The sequence below is a fragment of the Ornithodoros turicata genome, chromosome 3 (assembly GCF_037126465.1).
Source record: "Ornithodoros turicata isolate Travis chromosome 3, ASM3712646v1, whole genome shotgun sequence".
Taxonomy (NCBI): domain Eukaryota; kingdom Metazoa; phylum Arthropoda; class Arachnida; order Ixodida; family Argasidae; genus Ornithodoros; species Ornithodoros turicata.
This window is the reverse complement of record NC_088203.1, coordinates 51,012,913-51,034,186: the sequence shown is the minus strand read 5'-3', so window position 1 is coordinate 51,034,186 and position 21,274 is coordinate 51,012,913. Positions and strand designations below refer to the sequence as shown.

Genomic DNA, 21,274 nt, shown 5'->3' with positions numbered 1-21,274 from the left:
TAGGTACTGCGAAGCAAGTCCCGACATGCGACGGCACATACAAAACAAGGCGGGGAAAAGGCTGAAGACGTAGCGCTCAGGAATAATCGCAGCGTCACCGCACATGGCTACGAAACACTAACGGCTCACAACTACTAAACGGCTACTCAACGGCTAACACAGGATGACAACAGCAAAATATTAGCGGCGGGTAAAAATTGCAACAAGAAAGACACTGCTAAACAAGTCCAGACATGCGACATCGCATATCAAAACACTGCTCATCAGGGAAAAGGCTTAAGCCTGCGACAGAAAATCATAGAGCATAGACATGTTCATTTTTGTATTTCGCATAAACTAAATGCGGATCGCTATTTCTTGCTTGGAAAACGACGCAAAAATTATCCTTAGTTTGCAGGGGAAGTAACTTCTGCTCGTACCACACAATAGAGATGCGGAGCTGACAATGATATTGTCAGATGCTGACAATATCAACTGACAATTGATATTGTCAGTTGACTTCACAAATCAGAAAAAAAAAAAAAAAACACAACAGCTCCGGAATTCACTCCAGATTCAGATACCACCATTTCTACTCAAATACCCATAACTGCAAAATTAAGCGCTGCAAACTTCATCAACATATTGAGCAACCAAAAAAATCTAACAAACAAACAAAAGAACGAACGAACGAGCAGACGAACGAACGAACAAACCAACCCACTTCTCCAGATAGAACGCTATTCAGCTTTTCCCAGTGGCATTCTTCCGCGTAACAGCAGTGAAAGAAGGAAAGAGCAGGGGAAAATTACACGCAGTTTTGCTCGGATAGCTCTAACTGCAAAAACCGAAGCACACGCTCATACACAACCATCCACTCAGAGAAACACACCCATTTCGGCAATCAGATAATTATTGCATAATGCCACATATACAACTGCATTACCCCCTTGTAAAGAAAGCACGGAACAAGGGCACACAAATCGAACAGGGAAAATCACTTCTACTCGGACAGCATAATACGATAAAGTCTGAATTTTCACCGAGAAAACTACGCTTGAAAACCGCTACGAGCGTAACGGACAAGGCTAACAAACACTCCTATTCTACATCTACTGATAGAATTTGAGCTAAAGGCGTGAACCACACTACAAGAACAAGCAAACCGCTTGAGGAAAGCATATCACATGCTGCGCGTCGAGCACTAATAAATAGCCAGCCCAAAACAAACATTTCACCACGTTCGCGAGGCAATTCAATTAAAAATGCTCGTCCCATCCTACAAATTGCAATACAAACGCGATAACCTTTATTTTTTAAACTAATATTTCACGCAATAGTACATAAATTTATCACTTGTGTCAGACGAAAAGGCAAACACAAAGAACTTACCTGACAAGTGGGATCCCAGCTCCACAAACACATCCCTCACTGCCATTTTTCAGATACACACATCACGAGCGGAATCCAAAAGGTGTCACGACCACAGAAATTCGTATTATTTCTCTAAGTAAATATTACACGCCTGAAAACACGGCCGTGCATGTACTATATACGTATGCGCCGATGAAACAATACAGCTTCGCTCCGGATGTAATAGGATATCCCCAGTCCACCGTCGCGAATGCATGTTGCCTATACATCCAAGAAAAAACGGTGCCGTGCTTTTGCGTAGCAATTATAATATAGAAGGGGTTTCATTGTACTTTGATTTGCTTCATATATTTTTGTAAGAATACTATTGAGTGGAACGGGCAAATGAGAACATCATTGGCTACACGCTGTACCTCTCATCATGTCTGAACCAAACCAGTTTACAAATGTTCACATACACACGACCCTTCACTAAATAGGTGATTCGCTAATGACTCAAATAAAATAAAATAAAATAGTCATTCCAACATCATTCGCTGCAAGCTTCGGTACCCAACACACCAGTGTGCGCCCGTCAACACGCCTTGGGCTCACCTCAGACCTTCGAAGCCTTTCCGAATACATTCGGCTGGCACTGGAATAAACGATTTATCGCAAGGATAATCATCTGTTGCACGTCGTATTTTTACAACAGACGCCAACTAAGTCTGACTCTCGTCGTGTTAACACTACGTAGGGAATGACAACAACAACGACAGGGTATTTCCTTTAATTGATTTTGTCATTTTCAAGAGTTCACTACTTTGTGTGAGTGATCGAAAACTAAAATGTCTGCTCTGCTGCTGTTAAAATGATAAAATAGTGGGCTCGCTCGGGGAATCGGTAACGGATCCCGATCGCGCACGTCGTTGCGTCAGCATGTCCAAACCGCGAGAACGGGCCCGCGTGCGGCTCGCGTGGGGACGCGGTTGGAGCAGCAGCAGAGCTGACATTTTAAGTTTAGATGATTCGCACAAAGTAATGAACCCCTGAAAATGAAAAATCAATAAAAAAAAAATACCCTGTCGTCGTCGTTGGGCGCGTTAGGAAGGCTCCCGAGCGCCATATCCCCGGTTCTCAGGGGAACGTACCCTTGGTGTCTCCACTTAATGGTGTTTGTGAGGTTATCCGGAAGCCGAGCGCCAGAGCCGCTGAGCGCGCGCCACCTATCGAGTTTTCTTCTGTCGTATGCTTTTATGTAAACATAGCACTAGACCATAGCAGTCCTCTATAATATTATAAGTATTTACCGCCGACATCCGATGATTCCGGAAACACAAAGAGCATGGGCGGTTGCAACGTGTTGCAACGGTTGCGCCATTTCGAAAGGCAGTACATTGGAACATACGTCACGCTCCGGAACTGGCCACGCTCTGCCACAGCATTCCCTGGCTCCCAGCACCGAAGAAGGGGTGCCCAGGGTGCATCCGGCAACGTGCACCGGATGTCACTTTGGAGGTGTTAAGTGATCCCCTGAAAGAGGGAATGTTCCCGGAGCACGAACCTAACGCGCCCGTTGTTGTTATCATTCCCTACGTATTGCTAACACGATGAGAGTGAGACTAAGTTGGACGTGATGACATCATGCAGTGGCTCTATGTTTCATGTGTTTGTAGCACTGTGTTGACTATTAGTGGAGGAGAAAAAGTGTAGCCTCAGAAAATGGGAGGTTGGTCGACAGTGTGCATTTTCCTGGACGGATTTACAATGAGGACTGTTTTTGAATAAGTTGAGTGTGTGTGTGTTTAGAAATAGCTTGATCCTGGTGAGTGTGCTTTTCACTTTGTTCAAGTGTTTCACTGTGCTTGTTTTCCCCTGTTGTCTGGCAACCATGCGACTTCTCCGCGCACGATAGTGCTCGTTGATCAATGTCCTGACATGCCCAGACCTTTTCTGTCATATGATGCATGCTTTCCTTTTGTTGGCGCACGTAGTTCGGTATTTTTTCTTTTTAACTAGTAACATTCTTGTTGAAGCACTGTCTTGACGATTATGATAGTGCTGCCACGCCCTTGATCTGAATGGGAGTAGTACTGGCATGATTCTTAATAATTTCGCGATTAGATTAGTTCAGAAAGTAACCGCAAGGGGGATAACTGCGTGGCTTGATTCAGGAGGAACAAAGCGTCACAATTCCGTTGTCTCCCTGGCTCTCGTATGTATGGACATACCTGATTGAGTTCCTCTATTTAGCCATTGATGGTATTACTTGTTAGGATGTTTTGTTATTTCCTGATTTCCTGAAGTCTTTGGCATTAAAATGCTTAATTGCTCGAATCAGCTTTCATGGATGGTGTTTTGTGCTTTTCTGCAATAGGTTTTCTATTTCTTATGCAATCATTATAGTAGAATGAAGGAAATAATCTTGGGATAGTGATTCAATAAATAACAGGTGCCGGTTCTATAGTGCAGCCATACGCGTCCTTGAACCATGCAGCTGAACGCCTGGGTGATGACTTCATGCCGCGGCTCTATTGTTTCAGGTGCACCTTGTCCAGAGGAGTTGCACTGGGCATTACGAAAAAAAAACAAAACAGGGTAGTCTTGAAACAATAGGATGACGTCACGACCAATGAGCAAGGCCTACAGAGGGCCCAAGGATTCACTTCTCTCTTGGCCTCTCGCGAGTATGGACGTGGCGCGCGTTGATTCTGTTCCTAGCAATTGTGTCGGCCGTTAGTGAAAACTGCAGCCTTATAGTGGGATTCAGTTTGCCTCTGACGGGGTGCGGACGGATGTGTGGCTCGTCACTGGTGGATGATGTGCGACGATTCTGATGGATTTTGTGTCGAGCGGATTTAGAAGGAGGGAGTGCAGTGAACGTGGAAATACTTCGATGCTGGTGAGTGTCTTCTTGTCATGCTGTTCGCTCTGTTCAAATGTCTCTCTGTGCTTGTTTTCCTTTGTTGCCCAGAAGTCGTGCAATTTTTTCTCGTGTAACAGCGTTCGTTGAGCAATGTCCTGACATGCCTTGACCTGTTGTGTCTTATGATGCATGTCTTCCTTTGTTGATGTATCGTGCTCTGTATTTTTTGTTTTTTGGACAGAAAAGACTCTTGTTGGTCATTCTTGTCTTGAGGATGACGCTAGTGCTGCCGCACCCTTGATCTGAATGGGAGTCGTGCTAGAACGATTCTTAATAATTTCACGGTTAAATTAGCTCAGAAAGTAACCGCAAGAGGTACAGATGCGTGGCTGTTAGAGGAGAAAAACGCCTTACGATTCAGTTCTCTGCCTGCCTTTCGGATGGAGCGGACGTTATAACTTTGTCCCCGCTTTCCGATTAGCAGTGACTTACCCGTGCATGCCGTGTGTTGGTTGTTGTTGTGCGTGCGTGCGCGCCATTTTCTACCCTCCGCAAAAGCTGCCTTGGCCTCAGGTACCAGAGTAGCGCTGGCATGGTTCTTAATAATTTTGTCATGAAATTGATTCAAAACGTAAACGCTAGGGTGCGCAGATGCATGACTTCATAGAGGAGAAAAAAGCATTACGATTCGGTTCTGTGCCCTGCTGTCGAATGGAACGGACTCACCGTTCTGCGCTCCTCGTGACTGCCGTAGTCGTGGGCAGTGGACTGATTTGTTGTGTAACTAATTTTTTCGGACGTGATAACTTTGTCCCCGCTTTGTTTCCTATTAGCAGTGACGTGCCCGTGCATGTCGGGCACTGGTTGTTGTTATTGTCCGGGCATCCCCTATTTTCTATGTTCCGCAAAACATGCATTGGCCTTGGGAACGACAGTAGCTCTGGCATGATTCTTAATAATTTTGTCATGAAATTGATTAAAGAAGTAACCGCTAGGAGGTGCAGATGCATGACTTTATAGAGGAGAAAAAGCATTAATATTGAGTTATGTGCCTGACTGTCGAATGGAACGGACACATCGTTCGGCACTGCTCGTGACTGCTGGTTTGGTGGACAGTTTGCGGATTTGCTTCTGTGCCTAATTCTTTTTGTTGTGAGCTATTCATGGTGTCCCTTGTTAGCATATTTTATTCTTGCTTTCACAGCAGTTTGCATTCCTCTGTCTGGATTAAAAGTGTTTTAACAAAATAGTCAGATAGAGCCCAGCAGCAAAAAATTATTCCGTTTCCTTTCAACAAAGAAAGTTCTATGAACCTGTTTAGAAAACCCACATTGAGAATATTGAGACACACAATTGGGACGATAATTCATAACTCATACACATCTCCAGCTTTGTGTAAGACAGGGAACCTTGCAATCTACATTCATCCTAGCAAGGCACAAATACTGGTGGTAACAACAAATAAATTTCAGGTTAGGTGCAATGTTTTTTCAAGACCTGCTGACGTACTAACTAAAATAAATAACTTTAGTCTATAAAGTCTAGCTTTATGACCTTAATAACCTTGTCATGTTATTAAATGTTGCGAATGTATGTATGTATGACTGTATGTATAACCACAACATTATTAACGGGAGCAAGATTTGCCGATTGTAAGTCCTCGCATGCGTTTGGCTGTGGGAAACTAATCAGAAACAAAGTTTACCAAATGCGAGATAAAACTCTCTGCGGTTAAAATCTCTCCTCCAAGATGGATCACGGCACCGGCTGACTGTACAACATCAGTACAGTAACATGTGACAGTATAAGACGAGGTACACTAATAGCACCCCTATTTAATAGCGCGTTCACATTGCAGACGGTATTCGACTTCTTCGCCTGTTTCGCACGGTATAGGCTCATATTCCAGTTCTTCGTCAGAGGGTTTTATTATTTGCGAGGGCTGTTTTCTGAATTATTTACACAATATTGCCAAAAACCTCAATATCCCTTGTTTTCGAAATTCTTTTATATAACTTGTTTTTCTCTAGTACCATTTTCAATAATGTACCTGACCTCCATGGCGTTCGAAACCTTCCAGTTAGTTTCATGATAAGTATAGTAAAACGTAAAGTGCACACCCAAGTGTATTTTAAACATTGTAGAATCTTAGTACCATCTGATATAGGTGGAAATTTGTTCTTTTGGCATATCTTTGTAATGGATGTTTAACCATTAGACATAAAAGCATGTGATCAGATATATGCTCTACCGCGAAGCAAAATTTAATAATACAAGGTCACAAAGCGTTAGAAGTAAGCGAAGCAAAGTTGATGACTGCACTGTAATGAGCTGCAGTTTATTAAGAATGACAACAGGCATTTGTGCATTTCTGAAATGCATGTACGGCAAAACGTTCCTTGTTCCTCTACTTTGCAGGTCTGCGCACTGTAGCGCCTCTACTTGTGCATCGTGGGAGGCTGTGCTGAGGGTGCTACTGTAGGCGGTGCTGGAGGCGAATCAGGACGTCGGGGAGTGACCTGAGCACCTGGTAGCTGATTTTGCTGTTGTTGAAGAGCCTTTCTTGCAAGACCGATGAATATTTTTTCCAGTGTAGTGTCTGATGCAAGGACATTTTCAAGTGCAAACTTTTTACGCAACAGGGCGATGCGCTTGAACAGCTCACTCCAGGGCAGCATTTCTAATATGTGGTATTCGTACATTCCCTGCGAGTTAAGACGTTACATATTAAATCGGCCTTAACCTTTACCATAACTATGTTTCCAAGAACCTGCTACATGATCCACTCTTGCAGTGTGAGGGAGGCCGGGGAGTTGTTATCTGGTGTGCGCGAATGCCACTTTTTTTTTTTTTTTTTTTTCAGGTATTCGTGAGACCAATGCACGTAGGCCTGGTTGATGGTACCAAGGCTTGAGTTAAATGCTACAGCTTTGCTAGAAATCACGTATAGCTGTGTAGATGTAAAAGTATTGCGCCTGAAACCACGCCGCGTGTAGGGCCTACCACGGGGCGGGTCAGGCCATCTCATATGCATTCTACCGTGTTTACCGTGGGAACGTTCGAAACAACGTCCGCTGATCGTGTCCCAGCCAGCACAAATCGTTGCAGTAATATACAAATCGTGGCCCCCTGGAAACACTAGCGCACGGATCCTCTATCGCCATGCAATGTTGATGTTATGTTGCTAGTGACTGGCTTTGTTATGCTGCGATAAATGTTAAGGAAACAACACTGCAAAAATATGACATTGCAATGTTGATGCAACTTTGCTAATTACCAGTTATTTTATATTGTAGTAGCATTTCAAAAGCACTGCAGGGTTGTCTTGGTGATATATGCGCTATGTAGCAAAGTATACTTACATACTCAGTAATCGTCCTGGGCAGACTAGGGGGGAAAGGTGCCGACATTCGTAAAAAAAATCAGACAGCAGAGCCAGCATTACCCCCTGGCCTTTGCACAGAAGGCGATCATTCTAACCACTATGCCACGCGAGGGCTCTAGGGCTCTTGTCGCACTGACGCTATGGAAGAACGCCATATTGAGGATTCAAGTATGCATTCGCGTGAGTGTAAGATTGAGTTCATTACAAATTCATTACAAGTTTCTTTGAGCGTATATTGTCCTGGTCTCGATTCTTTCGTCCATAGTCGTTTTGCATCGTGCGTGCGCAATGTTGTTTCAGAATATAATGTCTCTCACAGTCTGCATTAATTCTGCCCATGATGGTCACAGTAAACATTGTCAGACATCTTACAACTACGTCTTTTCTGTTGTCTTCTTCGTCATGTTCTGTTTTGGCGCAATGTCAGCTTAGTTGTCGATTCGCCGTTAAAACTCCAATCATCATCATATTCTTCGCATCTTTTGAAATACAGCAAAAAACATTAAAATAAAGTCCTTGCACCAGCGTTGAATTTACGTTCCTGATTAATCGTTTCGGAAGACATGCAATTGCAACATAGCCTTGACATTGCTTGCAAAACATTGCATCAACAATGTAAATGCGACATTACCTCAGTGTAATATATTCAACGTTGCTGCAGTAACAGCGGCCCTACGGTAGCTTTACGCAATCTTTGAAACATAGCATGAATATTGAAATAAATATATTGCTACAACAATGAATGTGGGATGAAACATCGCTGCAACATTTTAACGTTCCGGTGACATTGATCCAACACCTTTGCAACATCTTGTGTTGTCTGGCGTGCATCAAAAACCAACTATACAAGAAGCAATGAATCATATGGCTTGCACATTGTGCAAAAGAACAAGATTGTCCTTGCTGTACAGTTTTCAGGGGACCGCTGTAAGCATCCCATGCACCGAAACAATAACTCGCCCGGCTCCCTCATGCTGCAATGCCTACAACATAGAAGACAACATTGTTACATAGAAGAACATTACAACATAGAAGACAACATAGAAGACACTTGTTGTTGTGAATGTTTGATGGTTCAGAGGCTTTACATGTGAACCTTCTGTTCCCTGTCGGGACGTGTAAAATGCTGATCATGCTTTCCTTTCTAGCGAGAATATAAGTTTATTTGGTCTCAGGACCAGGACCTCCTGTGATCAATCTGCGACTAAACCGAATTCTACATTTTTTCAATTACATCTGAACACATAATAATGTATGCAGCTTGTGAAAGCAGCACGGGGAAGCATGAGCATCCTGTTCGCATGTCTGGTATATTGCTGCGTCACGCCAGTTTTGGTCGTAAGCTAGCATTGTACATGCAGGGGAACGAAAATGGTCAATGATGTCTAGGATGCACTAAAAAACTCACTGCAACGTTTTGCTGTTGTTGTTGACTAAGATTGTGATATCAACCCTCTACACTTCGAGAGATCGTAACAGCTTACACAGGGTAAACCTTTCAGCTGGCATGGAACGCAGGAAAAAAGGCGCGGCACAATGCTGGACTTGCGACATAGTTTATTATGCAGATAGTTGTGGAGGGCGTATGATATATACGTACGTATGACAAATCATGTTCGTCCGTATACTCACTTCAGCAGGGAAGTGGTTTCTAACATCCCAGTCAGTTGTGGAAAATACTGTGTAGGGTCTAATAATGGAACTTAAAACGCACGACTAAAAGAGCATAATGGTGCTTCCAGCAACATTAGAGACACTTGACACTACGCTAACGTATGAAAATTTCGCTCACGCGCGTCCTTCTCAGCCTGTAGAATTTCCTGTAAAATTTCATGCAAAACAATCCTGTTTTTTTGTTCGTGTTCGCTACAGAAACACGTTCTGTGCTGTGTAGTCGCAACGAAGCTGTTTATTACTTGAATGTGTCTTCAGTTATTTGTTGCTAGCTATTGATAAACGCGTTCAAAACGGTCTTTCTGATTGCTCGGACCACATTGAACATATTAATGTGTTGACACCAAGCTTACTTTAGACGGAGGACGGGGATAGAACTGCGTACACGGAGAACGCTCAGCGGGAACCAGTTTTGCGGAGCGACGTTTCCTCCGCTAGCAGTCCTCACAGTCGCAGGAGGTTTACGGCCTCCTGGAGTCAAGAAGTCTGCCCTAGCGCGATAAGATGAAACTGGCGCCTAATTGGGTGCCTAATGTGGAGTACACGCTTCAATACTGATGGCTCTAAAAACAACTCACCATGTTTCGTTTTATCCTGACCGCGCTGAATTTCTTTCAACCTCATGGTACGCTAATATGATTACCTGATGGGACTCTGCGAGCTGGATTCCAGGAAATATATTCTTCACGGCTGCTTCAAATGCTGGCTGTTGAGATTCATCTTTGGAGGTCAGCTTAATGGCCAAGGTGTATCCCTGGCCCATCTTTTCCTTGAGGTGTTGAAGGGATCCAAGACACTGGAACTCACCGGCAACCATTATAGCGATGCGGTCACAGGCTGCCTCGCACTCATCCATGCTGCAAAGGTCGATTTATGTATCACTGCAGTGAAACTTCGCTAATACGGACATTCAAGGGGAAAGGGCGACTGTCATCTCATGGGAGGTGTAAGTAAGCGGAACGAACCAGCTATGAAAGGCTTTACATAGCGGCCGTATGTGTGGTTATGAACTTCGATAGCGACAACATCTGTTTGAGTCAGGAGAAAGTAACATCAATACCGACAACTATCACGAAACTCAATCAGGATCATTGTCTGTGACCTTCGCGTTTCTGTTATCTTCCTCAGGCTCAAGGCAACGTTGCTTTATCTAATCTCCCATAATGTAGAATTGTAGAAAGTTGCCCTAGTTCGCTTGCACACTTCTGGTTTGCTCATCATTATGCACTTGACACTACAAAAGTACAAAAACTTCATCGAAGAGGAATACAGTCGTCCCTGCTAGAAATAGCCCGGAAATCTCATTTGGTTTAACTGGATATCGCATTCACAATTCTCATTGAAATTGAGCAAAATTTCTGATTCCCAATCGACAATTTTGGACAAATACCAAATCGAAAAGAACGGGAAATTGGTGCGTTTCAATAAAAAATCAATGTCAATGCCAATGGGAACGAAGTGGATCCGCGCTCCGTCGCACAGTTTCTCATTGATCCAATGTACGACAGCAAGAATTTTCCCAATAAAGTCACATTGAAAATGTCATTGCCGATGCACTTTTTGAAAGTCCAGTAACGATTCTGGTGCATCAAATGATCAGAAAGCATGTTTTTGCTGTAAAACTGAATTACACCCGATATCGTGTCTGCGTGAACATTTGTTCTTACACATATAACAATACAGTAGATGTGAAAACATTACAAGTGGCAGATACAAAGGTGAAAGTTATTTTTGATGTTTTTTAAAACCACCTCAGAGCAATATGTCGCCGAGCAGAGAGAACGGCTCGCTGAACTGGGCAACTTCCTGACATTGTGGCACACCGCCGGATGAAAGCTAAGGTAACTTAAAGGGTCTCTGACCAGAACCTGATCAATGTCTTTGTTTGTATGGATAACGAACCTACATGGTGCCTCCAAGTTACAACTATTTCAAACAAGCCAACTATTTCAAACAAGGAGCCGAAAAGCGGTTTCGATTTCTGCCCTCAACTCGTGCGATCAGCGCAAAACTCTAGCTATAAATCCAGGCTAGCAGTGTTTTTCCCATGTGTATGACGTCAAACGCCCGCGACGTTTATTGGTGGGAAGTCCACAACGGAAGTTCAGGTGGTTTCCGCAACTTCCGTATTGCTGGGGGCTTTTTCAATATGGACGCGGAAGCACAGCGGAGTCGACAAGTCAGCTTTTCAGCTACCTTTCAGCAGCTGAGAGGCACCTGCTACGTGCAGCAGAGTTTGGAGGCCTTGCTTTTGAAATGTTGAGCCGCGAATCGACTTCAGCATGAAGAGGAAGTTCCAACGACAGACTGTTAGATGAGCTTTCAGCATCCATCACGATGAAGCACATGAACAGTTTGTGTAACTTTCATGTTTGACGGCGCCGTGTAAAGGGGCCGGAGTGGTTCATTGCATAATATTGCCGAAAGAAGTCGAGTGCTTATGTTGCAAGGAGCTGCTCTTAAAGTAGCATATTTAGAACTTCGAGGGCAGCACGAACCTAGCGCTCATATTCACAATTAAGAAGCGTACGTGTCTCATGTACAATCATGCTGGTTGGTTTCAATACAAAATAGTTTTTCTGAACTTTTCGTTATTGTTCGTCACTTATTCAGAAAGAGTGCAGCTGAATTAATACTCGGCGTCCTACTAGCTTTAGCTTTGTTCAAAGCTTGCGTGTCTCGTACAGGAAATATATACGTACACTACATACCAACAGTTCGTGAGATGGATGTTGCACAAACTTGAAAAAAATAAGAGAATCGTTATACCAGTCTGCGCGGTGAACAGGATACGCAAAGCCTTTCCCATAGTAACTACTACATGCTTTAAATACCCAAGATACTAGGTGGAAGTACCCCCTACAGGTGGTGCCCTTGCAATTTCAGCTGTAGACAAATGATGCAACTATAATAATGACCCCCCTGCCTCCGAACTTTTTTCAACACTCCTCCATGCTTGGGATTCTGGATAAACCACTGTGCTGACCCCTGACACAAAACACCATCTCATCAGCCCGCTCCGCCTGGTAAGAATTAGATTGGGCTCTCAATTCCACCACAGACACAAATCCAATCCTGTTCTGACGCATCCTTTTGTCCACCCATTCAGTCAATGTCGTATGTGTTGTTCGAACTCTTACTGTCTGATAGCACCCAAATAGTATTGTTTAGGCACCTGAAGTATTTTAATGATCGTTATGTGGAAGTAAGTCAGACTGTTATGCAGGTTACCCTGTGTGTGACCTCGGTTCCTGCTCTCAGTCCTCCAGAAGTGCTCACTACAGAAGTTGACTATCGAAAACCTCAATCTTCCATGCATGATGTAAAACCCCGGTTCGCTTGCTTCCTAGCCATTTTTTCATTCTCAATCTTCCTTTTCTGTGCAAAGTGCACACCCAGTTCGAGTAGGATGAAGACCTTGAGGAACCAAGCTTTGTATCTTGGGCTGCTCGAATACTCAAATAGGCATGTTTTAGTAAAAGATAATGTAACATGAAATGTGGTTCATGTAGTTTATTGTGGCACTCAGATAATATCTTCATAATATGTCTGCAGAGATTGCTCCAAAATAGCATATGTCATGCAGCGTTATACACTATTGGGCTTCTGGGAAAAATCATGATTCACCTGATACAGACGGCAGCCTTTGTAATAGTGTCTGACACATTTTTAGCAGCCACTGTTTAAAAATATGCATTAAAAATGCTCCAATTATGAAAGTCTCACGAAGTTCTTCATTTCATTTGTTTACTTAAAGACCCTTGTGTAAGGATTTACATAAATGCGGGAGGTTTTTTATCCAAAAAAGACAAATACCAAAATGATGTACACAAAATTCGTTCACTCACCACAAAGAAATTCATTCGATCTGAAAACGATCGTAGCACTTGGAAATAAATGACGATACATTTTGTTCTGATGCTATGTGGGCAGGAACGTCATTCCAGTTTGACACCATCAGCTGGTGCGGAGAGTAGAGGAATTTTTTTGTTTGTGTAGGTGGAGCAAGTACTTTGTGCGAGTCATCAAGTCTTGGAAGTAACTTGTGAGGGGATTGACAGTAAGTGGGGTGGGGAGGAGTGTGACTGTAATATAACTTATGAAAGAATGCCAGGCCTGATACCTTCCATCTGGTAATCAAAGGAGTAAGAAAGAGTTTGGCTTTAATGGCTGAGACGCTGGAAAAAGGATGATAATCACGAGCAACAAACCGTGCGGTTCTGTACAAATTCTACTTTGTCGATTAAGAGATGTTGGGAAGGGTTCCAGATTGCAGAGGCAAATTCCAGTTCTTTTGAACATGGCAGTTGATGTTCTGAGACTGGAACACATAGAAAACGCAAATACATACAAAGCGTCAAGTGCCTAAGAAATGAATGATGAAAGAAGGCAGTCACTGGAAAGGTTAGCCAGTAGTAGGACTTGAACCCACATCTTCTGCATTACCGATCCAGGGCCCTTACCAATTGAGCTAAGCGAACACGCCTCTCCAGTGACTTCCAAGGGTGCAGATCTAACCTAGGAATAGGTTTATGGCCAGGAGAACATTAGTCTCTGTTATTATACGGGCATATAGCTCTCTGTCCAGTATGATCACTGCAGAGCACATTTACAGGAACTCACAGGCACAAAACTTGCATAATAAATATGTAATAACCTCAAACAGCTATTATATATAATAACTGGGACATGGAACTCCAATAGCAGATGGTCCGGCAGTGCAACACAGGTAATCTTGCCATCACTATATTTTTCCCAAAATGCTGAAAATAAATCGATAGAATTACTGCAGTGAACTGCTCAATTTTTCACCTCAGATATATTTTTAGCACTCTGTCTTTCATGTTTCAAAATATACATGCATCGAACCCGCAGAAGCTTGTGTGTGTAGGTAGAGTCACACATCTCATGTGCAACAGGCAGGTCTAAGTTGTATTGAGATATGTCAATTCCTTACGCGTGCTCACCACCTGTAGATTCCTTTCAAGGGAACAAACAACTTTTTGTTAGTAACAACTTCACTCTATATGCCACATTTATAAAAGAAATTGGTCTCGTACCTGACGGACAACTGTCATGACCATTGCCAGATGTGTTCCTCTCCTGTTCCTCCACTTCCATGCAGTCATCACCCTAACATTGTTTAAAAAAAAAGCCATATAAATGCGATAACTGAGATATTACCACTACGAGCATACAGCAAATCACAGCCACATAAATAAAATACACAACTGCACCGAGCTGTCCACATTTTCACACACACACACCAAAAAAAAAAAATCCATTTCAATTTTGGATGTGTTGAAGGAGCTGAGGGGCTGTATGGATGGATTGTAGTGGCACCCTTGGTGGGCCTCTTTGCAACGAGGGTCCAGCACATTGCACCTGTAGACAACCTGTAGACATGGTTGTCGTATACTAGGCTTTCTTTCTTTCTTTCTTTTTTTTGTGCACTGCAATTTTATCGTAGTTGCCCTCTGTGGTGTTTCCCCAGATTAGACAACAATAGTACAGCTTGGGGTAAACTAAGGATTTCAACTGCGTTGGTTTAGAATCCAGAACCCTTCTTTACTATGTGCAGTATGCTGCATATTATAAGGAAAACAAACAGAAGAAAACTTGTATCTGAGCCCTGCCTTGTATTTCCAACATTTGGTTCCACATCTTACATCTAGATGTAACATGTTACATGTTACATATAGATGCGGAATACACAGCTTCATTTTACGTACTGTGGATGTTGCTTACTGCATGGCTGCATACTGCTATACTGCATGAATGTTGCAATTGGCATGGCTGCATTCAACAACACTCGGAATTGTACAGTAATCTTTTGATTTAGTGCGTAAACTTCAATTTTCTTTAATCCGTATTTTGCTTTGTTGCGTAAATGGTCTCCTAACATCTGCATGCCACAACGTAATTCTCACAAGGAGAGTAATCACTGTATAAATTATACAGAAGACACTAACCTCGTCACGTCCAGATGCAACAGTCTTGGAAGATAGATTCAAGGAAAGCACTGCGGACTGCTGTAGGCGGAGGTTATTTGTACTCAAACTGAGGGGTCCGTCTAATGGTCTGCATTCTTCAAATACGATTGGCAAAATCCGCTGCCAACCATACCTACCGCTGCGGTTGAACGCGCAGTATCGTACGGAACTGAATGCCCGCCGAATAATCTCGCTTTGACGACACAACCGAGACACGTCAAATGAAGTAAGGGCTGTACCTCGATAAATTGGTCGTTGTTCCAAAAGATATAACTAAAGAAAACTTGGAAATACACACACTACGCTAACGCAGTGAAATTGCGAGCTGGATCCCAAAAGTCGTCGTAGCTCGTAGCCTCGTAGCTCCTCTTTCCAGGGAAGTCGCTAATTGGATTATCGCAGTTATAAAACAGGTCGTAATTTCGAAGTATATACATACTTTTTATTTCCAGACATTGTGACGACAGTATATCGGCGTAAAAATGTTGGTTCTTGCTGAAAGTTGTTGTTGTAGTGCTCGATCACGTGACGGCATTCTGCGCGCTGATTGAATGGGCGATTGGCGTCATCCCGGTGGGATGACCAGATGAGTTTTCTATATATGCGTACGTGTTCTTGGTTTGACGCTAGGTGTGCCAGCATCGGCGTGAACCGCGATGTTCAAAATTCGAGTTTACGAAAACTACGAGGTGTTGAGGCATGAATTTTCATATATGAAGTTGCTTTTGTGTATTCTATCGGTAGCCACTGCGGAAAAGGCTCTCCAGCTTCTGGTCAGAGACCCTTTAAGAACGAAGACTGGAAGCGTTGGCGTAAGTTTTGTCAGCACCTTTCACCGTTTGACCCCGCCACAAAGATCTGGAGGACAATTCGAGCTGTGAAGGATGGGCCCCCAAAAAAGAATCCTCTCCCGGCATTGGCTATCCTTAAGGGTGTAGACGAAATCACGCTACAGACAGATTTCTCCGTCGTACTAGCGACAACGGCGGCTGCCTCAACGTCTGCAGCACAGAACTGTTTTGTCCAGAGCTTGAAGGCAAAAATCCACCAAGACTGGCCTCGTCCACCGGAGGTTATGGACCGCGATTTTACTCTAATCGAGCTGCAGACTGCGTTGAAACTTGTGAATGTGCGATCGTCTCCAGGACAAGATAAAATCACGTAAGCCACACTGCAAAACCTTGACGAGCAGTCACTCCAAGTTCTCCCTCATATTTATAATACGTCTTGGCGACAGGAATCCGTACCATCTACCTGGAAGGAGGCATTAGTTGTTCCCAACCTGAAACTAGGCAAACCCCCAAATGCCCTATCCTCTTTTCGCCCTGTGAGCCTGACAAGCTGTATGGGAAAACTGATGGAGAGAATGGTTTTGCATCGCCTCGACCGGTGGCTCGAAAAACAAGGTGACTTCCCTCCTCAAGGTGACTTCCCTCAAGAAATGACTGGATTTCGTCGCCACCGACGCTTCATTAATCCAGTTCTCGACCTAGTCTGTACAGTCCAACCATGCTCGTGTTCATCGGCGGATCGTTGCATCGGTCTTCGTGGACATTAAGCGCGCCTATGGTACGGTCTCGCACACGGTCTGTGTACGGTCTGTGTGCTCCACGGTTTCCTGTCTTTTGGAATATCTGGTCGACTCTTCAGCTGGCTCCACGATTTCTTTACGGACCGAACTGTCGCTGTCCGCACATCCCACTGCCAAAGTCCCAAGCACCTGTTCATCAAGGCGTACCCCAAGGTACGCACCCCTAGGCGCACCCTTCCCGATCCGTACTCTCCGCCTCCCTCAACGAGTAAGACTCCCGCCCCCTCTCTCTCACAAAATTGATTGGTCCCTGGCCACATCCAGCACACCGCCGCTCTGCCCTCAAGGCTCTCTTCACCTTTCTGGACGCCACAGGACATCGATCCTTATTGTGAAGGGAGTCATTATTTCATTCCCCGCATCACCTCCAGAAATGGGGTAGAGTACCGCAACCGGCGATGAAGCTCCCCACCCATCATCCCGAAATAAAGCTATTGTTGTTGTTTTGATGTTTCTTATAAGAGCGAATATTCACCAAGCAGTTGGAAATCTGTAGCAAGACATAGTAAACGCCAAGAATAGAAACCTAATTCAGCACTTACAGGTTGTGAAAGTATTCTGTCCATCATCAACACACAGAACAGGAATCGAATATAAATGAATTCATAGGGATGTACCCCAATGTCCGAGCAGCACCGTGGGAAAAAAAACATCTCGAAGCACTGAGCTCCACGGAGATCATGCTCTTCTGTGTTCCGTAGGAGATTCGTAATGCCCGTCCAGCTTGTGTGAAAACTAAGGCCGTCCAGCTTCGGTGACATTCCGTTTTGACCAACTGCTGACAAATGCCGGCGCCCCTATGCCGTACGTAAGGAAAGCACATAAGATGAAGATAAGTGAGAAAGGTTTGTCCGGCGGGATTCGTGTATTAGGCGTCTATGCAAATGTTAGAGGATGTTCCGACGAGAATTTCTTGCTGAACATGTCTGTCTTGTGTACGATGGTCATTCGTCTCATTGAAAGAAAGCTAATGATGTGTTGTATCACGCAACGATACTTCATGATGGGTTTCCAAAGTGTTTCTAGTTTAGATGCTAACTCGTTGAACGGTCTTCTTCCAAACAATGTAATGAGCGTAATCCGTATCCGAATGTGATCCGTTTCCAACCAAGATGTCGCTGGATTTCTGGCACTACAAGACCAACGCCGTGTTTCGCAATCAGCATTACTGTCAGTGGGTGTAGCAGATCGGCCATTTGTGCAACAAACCGTCCCAGATGGGTTGGCATTCCGAGCAGTCGCTGTAGTTCATCTGTAGGGGATATTTTCTGAACCACTTTGATTGTGCTGCTATCTGCACAAGCACCCCCGTTGGTCAACGTCAGGAATATCGAAGCTTATTCCCTCTTTGTACAGATCACTGTCACAGACGATATCCACCCAGACAAAAATCTAGGATGGTCCCAGACTGGCACCACAGTTGTTCCAGTTGGGTTCAGGACGGTCCCAGCCAGTTCCAGAGTGGCATACTCAGGTCCCATTGTGGATCCTTGGGTATCCTTGGGGGATCCTGTGGTATTTAGAGTGGGATGCCTGGTCCACTGTGTGTCCATCCTGGGAGCACAACCTACCAACCCACTTGAAGCCAGGTTCCTTTGGGGGGGTCTGGCTCTAGTGTTGCACCGTCCCATTTGATATTGGAAACCACTTTGAAGCCTTGAAGCCAGTACCACTGAGTCACTGCAATTTTGACACCTGCCCTAGAACTACGCGAATCTTCACCGGGATGAATTGAAGACGCTATATCCCTTAACTCCAATTCGTGCACATATTCTCATCTGAAGGTGCATGAATATCATAACATATTAAGTACCAGAGAAATGTCAAAAATACATCTCAACAACAACAAAAATTAAACTAAATAACTAGAAGAAAGACAACGAAAAAAGAAGAAAAGGTAATTGCAGAGGCTGATGCAATGTGAAAAAGCCACGGCGGCCCGGCGAGAGCCGAGAGAGAGAGGAGAGGGTGAGAGGCGAGACTGGCAGGTGGCAGACGTTGGAAACTTCGACGCTTCGAGGCAAGTTGGTTTTGTCTTCCGTTCCGTTGCCGTCGCAAGGATGGTGTACCTTCCTCCTGTGCAGTATTTGCGTGTGTTTTAGTGCGCTTTGTAAGACAATGCGATGACAGTGGTTTCTGTGCAACACATTGTCGATTTCCTGGAAGAGTTTTGACTCCAAGAAGACGTAAACGGCGTAGGGGAAAGAACGCACTGTGAAACGCCAATCGGACTGCACGTCGCGAATGTTTGCAGGTATGAGTGATGACCGTGATGTTTTGATTACTATTAATTAGATGTTTCATTTAAGAAACTTAGGAGGAACTTGAAGAGAAACAGAATTAGAAGATTCCGAACGTACGGTGGGAAGGGGGTGTATGTCGCGACCTGCATGGAAAACACGAGTGTCATGTGTCATCTTCTCTGAGAAAATACAAGACGTGAGATGGCCAACGAACGCAAGCTCCCTGTGGTCCGAGAGTGCATGGCACAGTCAGGCATATTCCTTGTCTAGACACAGTGAGTGATCAGACTTATACTACGTAGTATGTACATGTAGAGGTGTATTGATTATTTCTTTCTGCTCAGTGTATGCTCTTAGCAAAATAAACTGTATTTACTTGAGTAATATGTGCATTTCTACGCATTATTTTCTTTCATGTATTCAGTGGTCCCAGCTGCTAAGTGGCCGGATCCCGGACCACTTAGCAGAGGGGACCACTGGATCAATTCCACTGGTTCAAGTGGGACCATCGTGAAGCTGGTTCCACTTTCAACTGGTCCCAGTCACTAAGTGGTCCCACTCCAGATTTTTGCCTGGGTTGGGATCGGGGCCAAGACGGGTCCCACTGAAATCCCATCCGTCAAGTGGTCCCACTTCCTGACTGGTTCCAGGTCCCAAGCAGTCCCCATCCCAGAGTGGTTCCCTACTGGGACCACCTGGGAGTGGGGACCAGCATGAGACCTGTCCCAAAAACCACTTTGGGCTGGTCCCACTCTAGATTTTTGCCTGGGCAAGCCGGAATCCTCGAACTGACCAGTGTTGATGTGTAGTTCGCTGACGTCGCTGTGTTCGTCGTCGCGAAAAATCTCACACGTGAAGTGGAGAAGGCAGTGTTCGAGCAACCCACCGGTGAAGTGCAATGCGCCTATAGTCTTGTTCAACGTAAGATTGCTGTTCCCGATGCATCTCTTTCCTTCTATAGCTGACCAGCAGAAGACAACAGTGTTTCAAACGTTGTATTAAACATATCTGCCCATGTTAATGTCTCCCAGTTATTTTCACAGTGCAGTGTAATAAACATGTGTCATGAAGTTCACCAAAATGCTATTCATGGCTGAACATGACTACATCATTAAACGATAATTCAATTCTCTGTGGCGTGGTCCAATGTTTCGTTTAACAGTCTTTTTATCTCCTCAGGAGAAGGTCACATAGGGAGTTACTGCGCCTATCACGCAGGTTGCTTAATATAAGCTGATGAAATTATGCATCTTCAACGATTAGGACATTTTAATAATGCCGGGTTTGACGTTGCATAAACAGCAACAAAGGAACGCCTCGCTCTCTTTGATAACTACGAGATGAGTCAAGCGGACGGACCCTTAGGTTTTTTTCGAGGCTTTTGAAATGAGCAATCTAACGTTTCACGGACCTCCCGCCGTAATCTGGACGGGAGGTCCGACGTCTCTATGACACTTCCCACATATCAACAAGTCCCCGTCAGCCCTGCAAAACGATAACGTGTGGAGAGCCCTTCCTCTGGTGATGCCGACAATCCACAGGCCGTGAATGTTCCCGATAACACCATGGACACTTCGGTACCGGTAGCTCCTCAGCAGACAGATGAGACGAACGATGGCAACCTTGCCACTTCTCTTCATGACCCGTTCAATCGCTGTCACCTACACGAAGAACCGAGCCGGCGGTATTCCCATACTGTTTCGACCAGCAACTAGTGACTACTCCTTTTGGAAGGTCAACCCTAATGTAGTCGCCAGCGAAATACGCCTGCTAGCACAACAACAAGTTATACACCACCGTTTCCACCTAGATGGATCTCTCTTCGTTACCGTCCAGTCTGAAGCGGCTGCCCGCAATCTTTTGTCAGCTCAGTGTTTAGCTGGAATCCCCTGCCCTCGGGTTTCAGACCTTCATCGTTCAAGAATACATAGAAGGCCCCATGCGGTGCTACAACTGTCAACGCTTTGGCCATCTTGCACGAAATTGCAGAGATGCTACTAGGTGTGGCGTATGCGCTGGGCCTCCCCGCCGATATGACTGCAACAATAAGAGAGAGCCAAATTGTGCCAACTGTAAATCCGGCCATCCTGCATCCTTCTCTCTGTGTCCCGTGAAGACCGCCGCCACAAAAAGACATCAAGTCCGGATATTACACCTTCCTTCTGACGCTCCCAGGGGCGGCAATGCCAC

General features: G+C 44.5%; 1 protein-coding gene across 1 annotated transcript in view; it reads right to left on the bottom strand.

Annotated features, from left to right (window-relative positions):
- Nucleotides 1-6,439: 6,439 nt before the first annotated feature.
- Nucleotides 6,440-21,274, bottom strand: part of LOC135387050 (phospholipid-transporting ATPase ABCA3-like) — a 55,037-nt gene continuing 40,202 nt past the window's right edge. Inside the window, exons 4-5 of the mRNA XM_064616466.1 lie at nt 9,901-10,114; nt 6,440-6,903 (exon numbers count right to left, since the gene is read on the bottom strand). Coding sequence (XP_064472536.1) covers nt 6,637-6,903; nt 9,901-10,114 — 481 coding nt within the window. The 3' untranslated portion in view covers nt 6,440-6,636. The remainder of the gene's footprint in view (nt 6,904-9,900; nt 10,115-21,274) is intronic.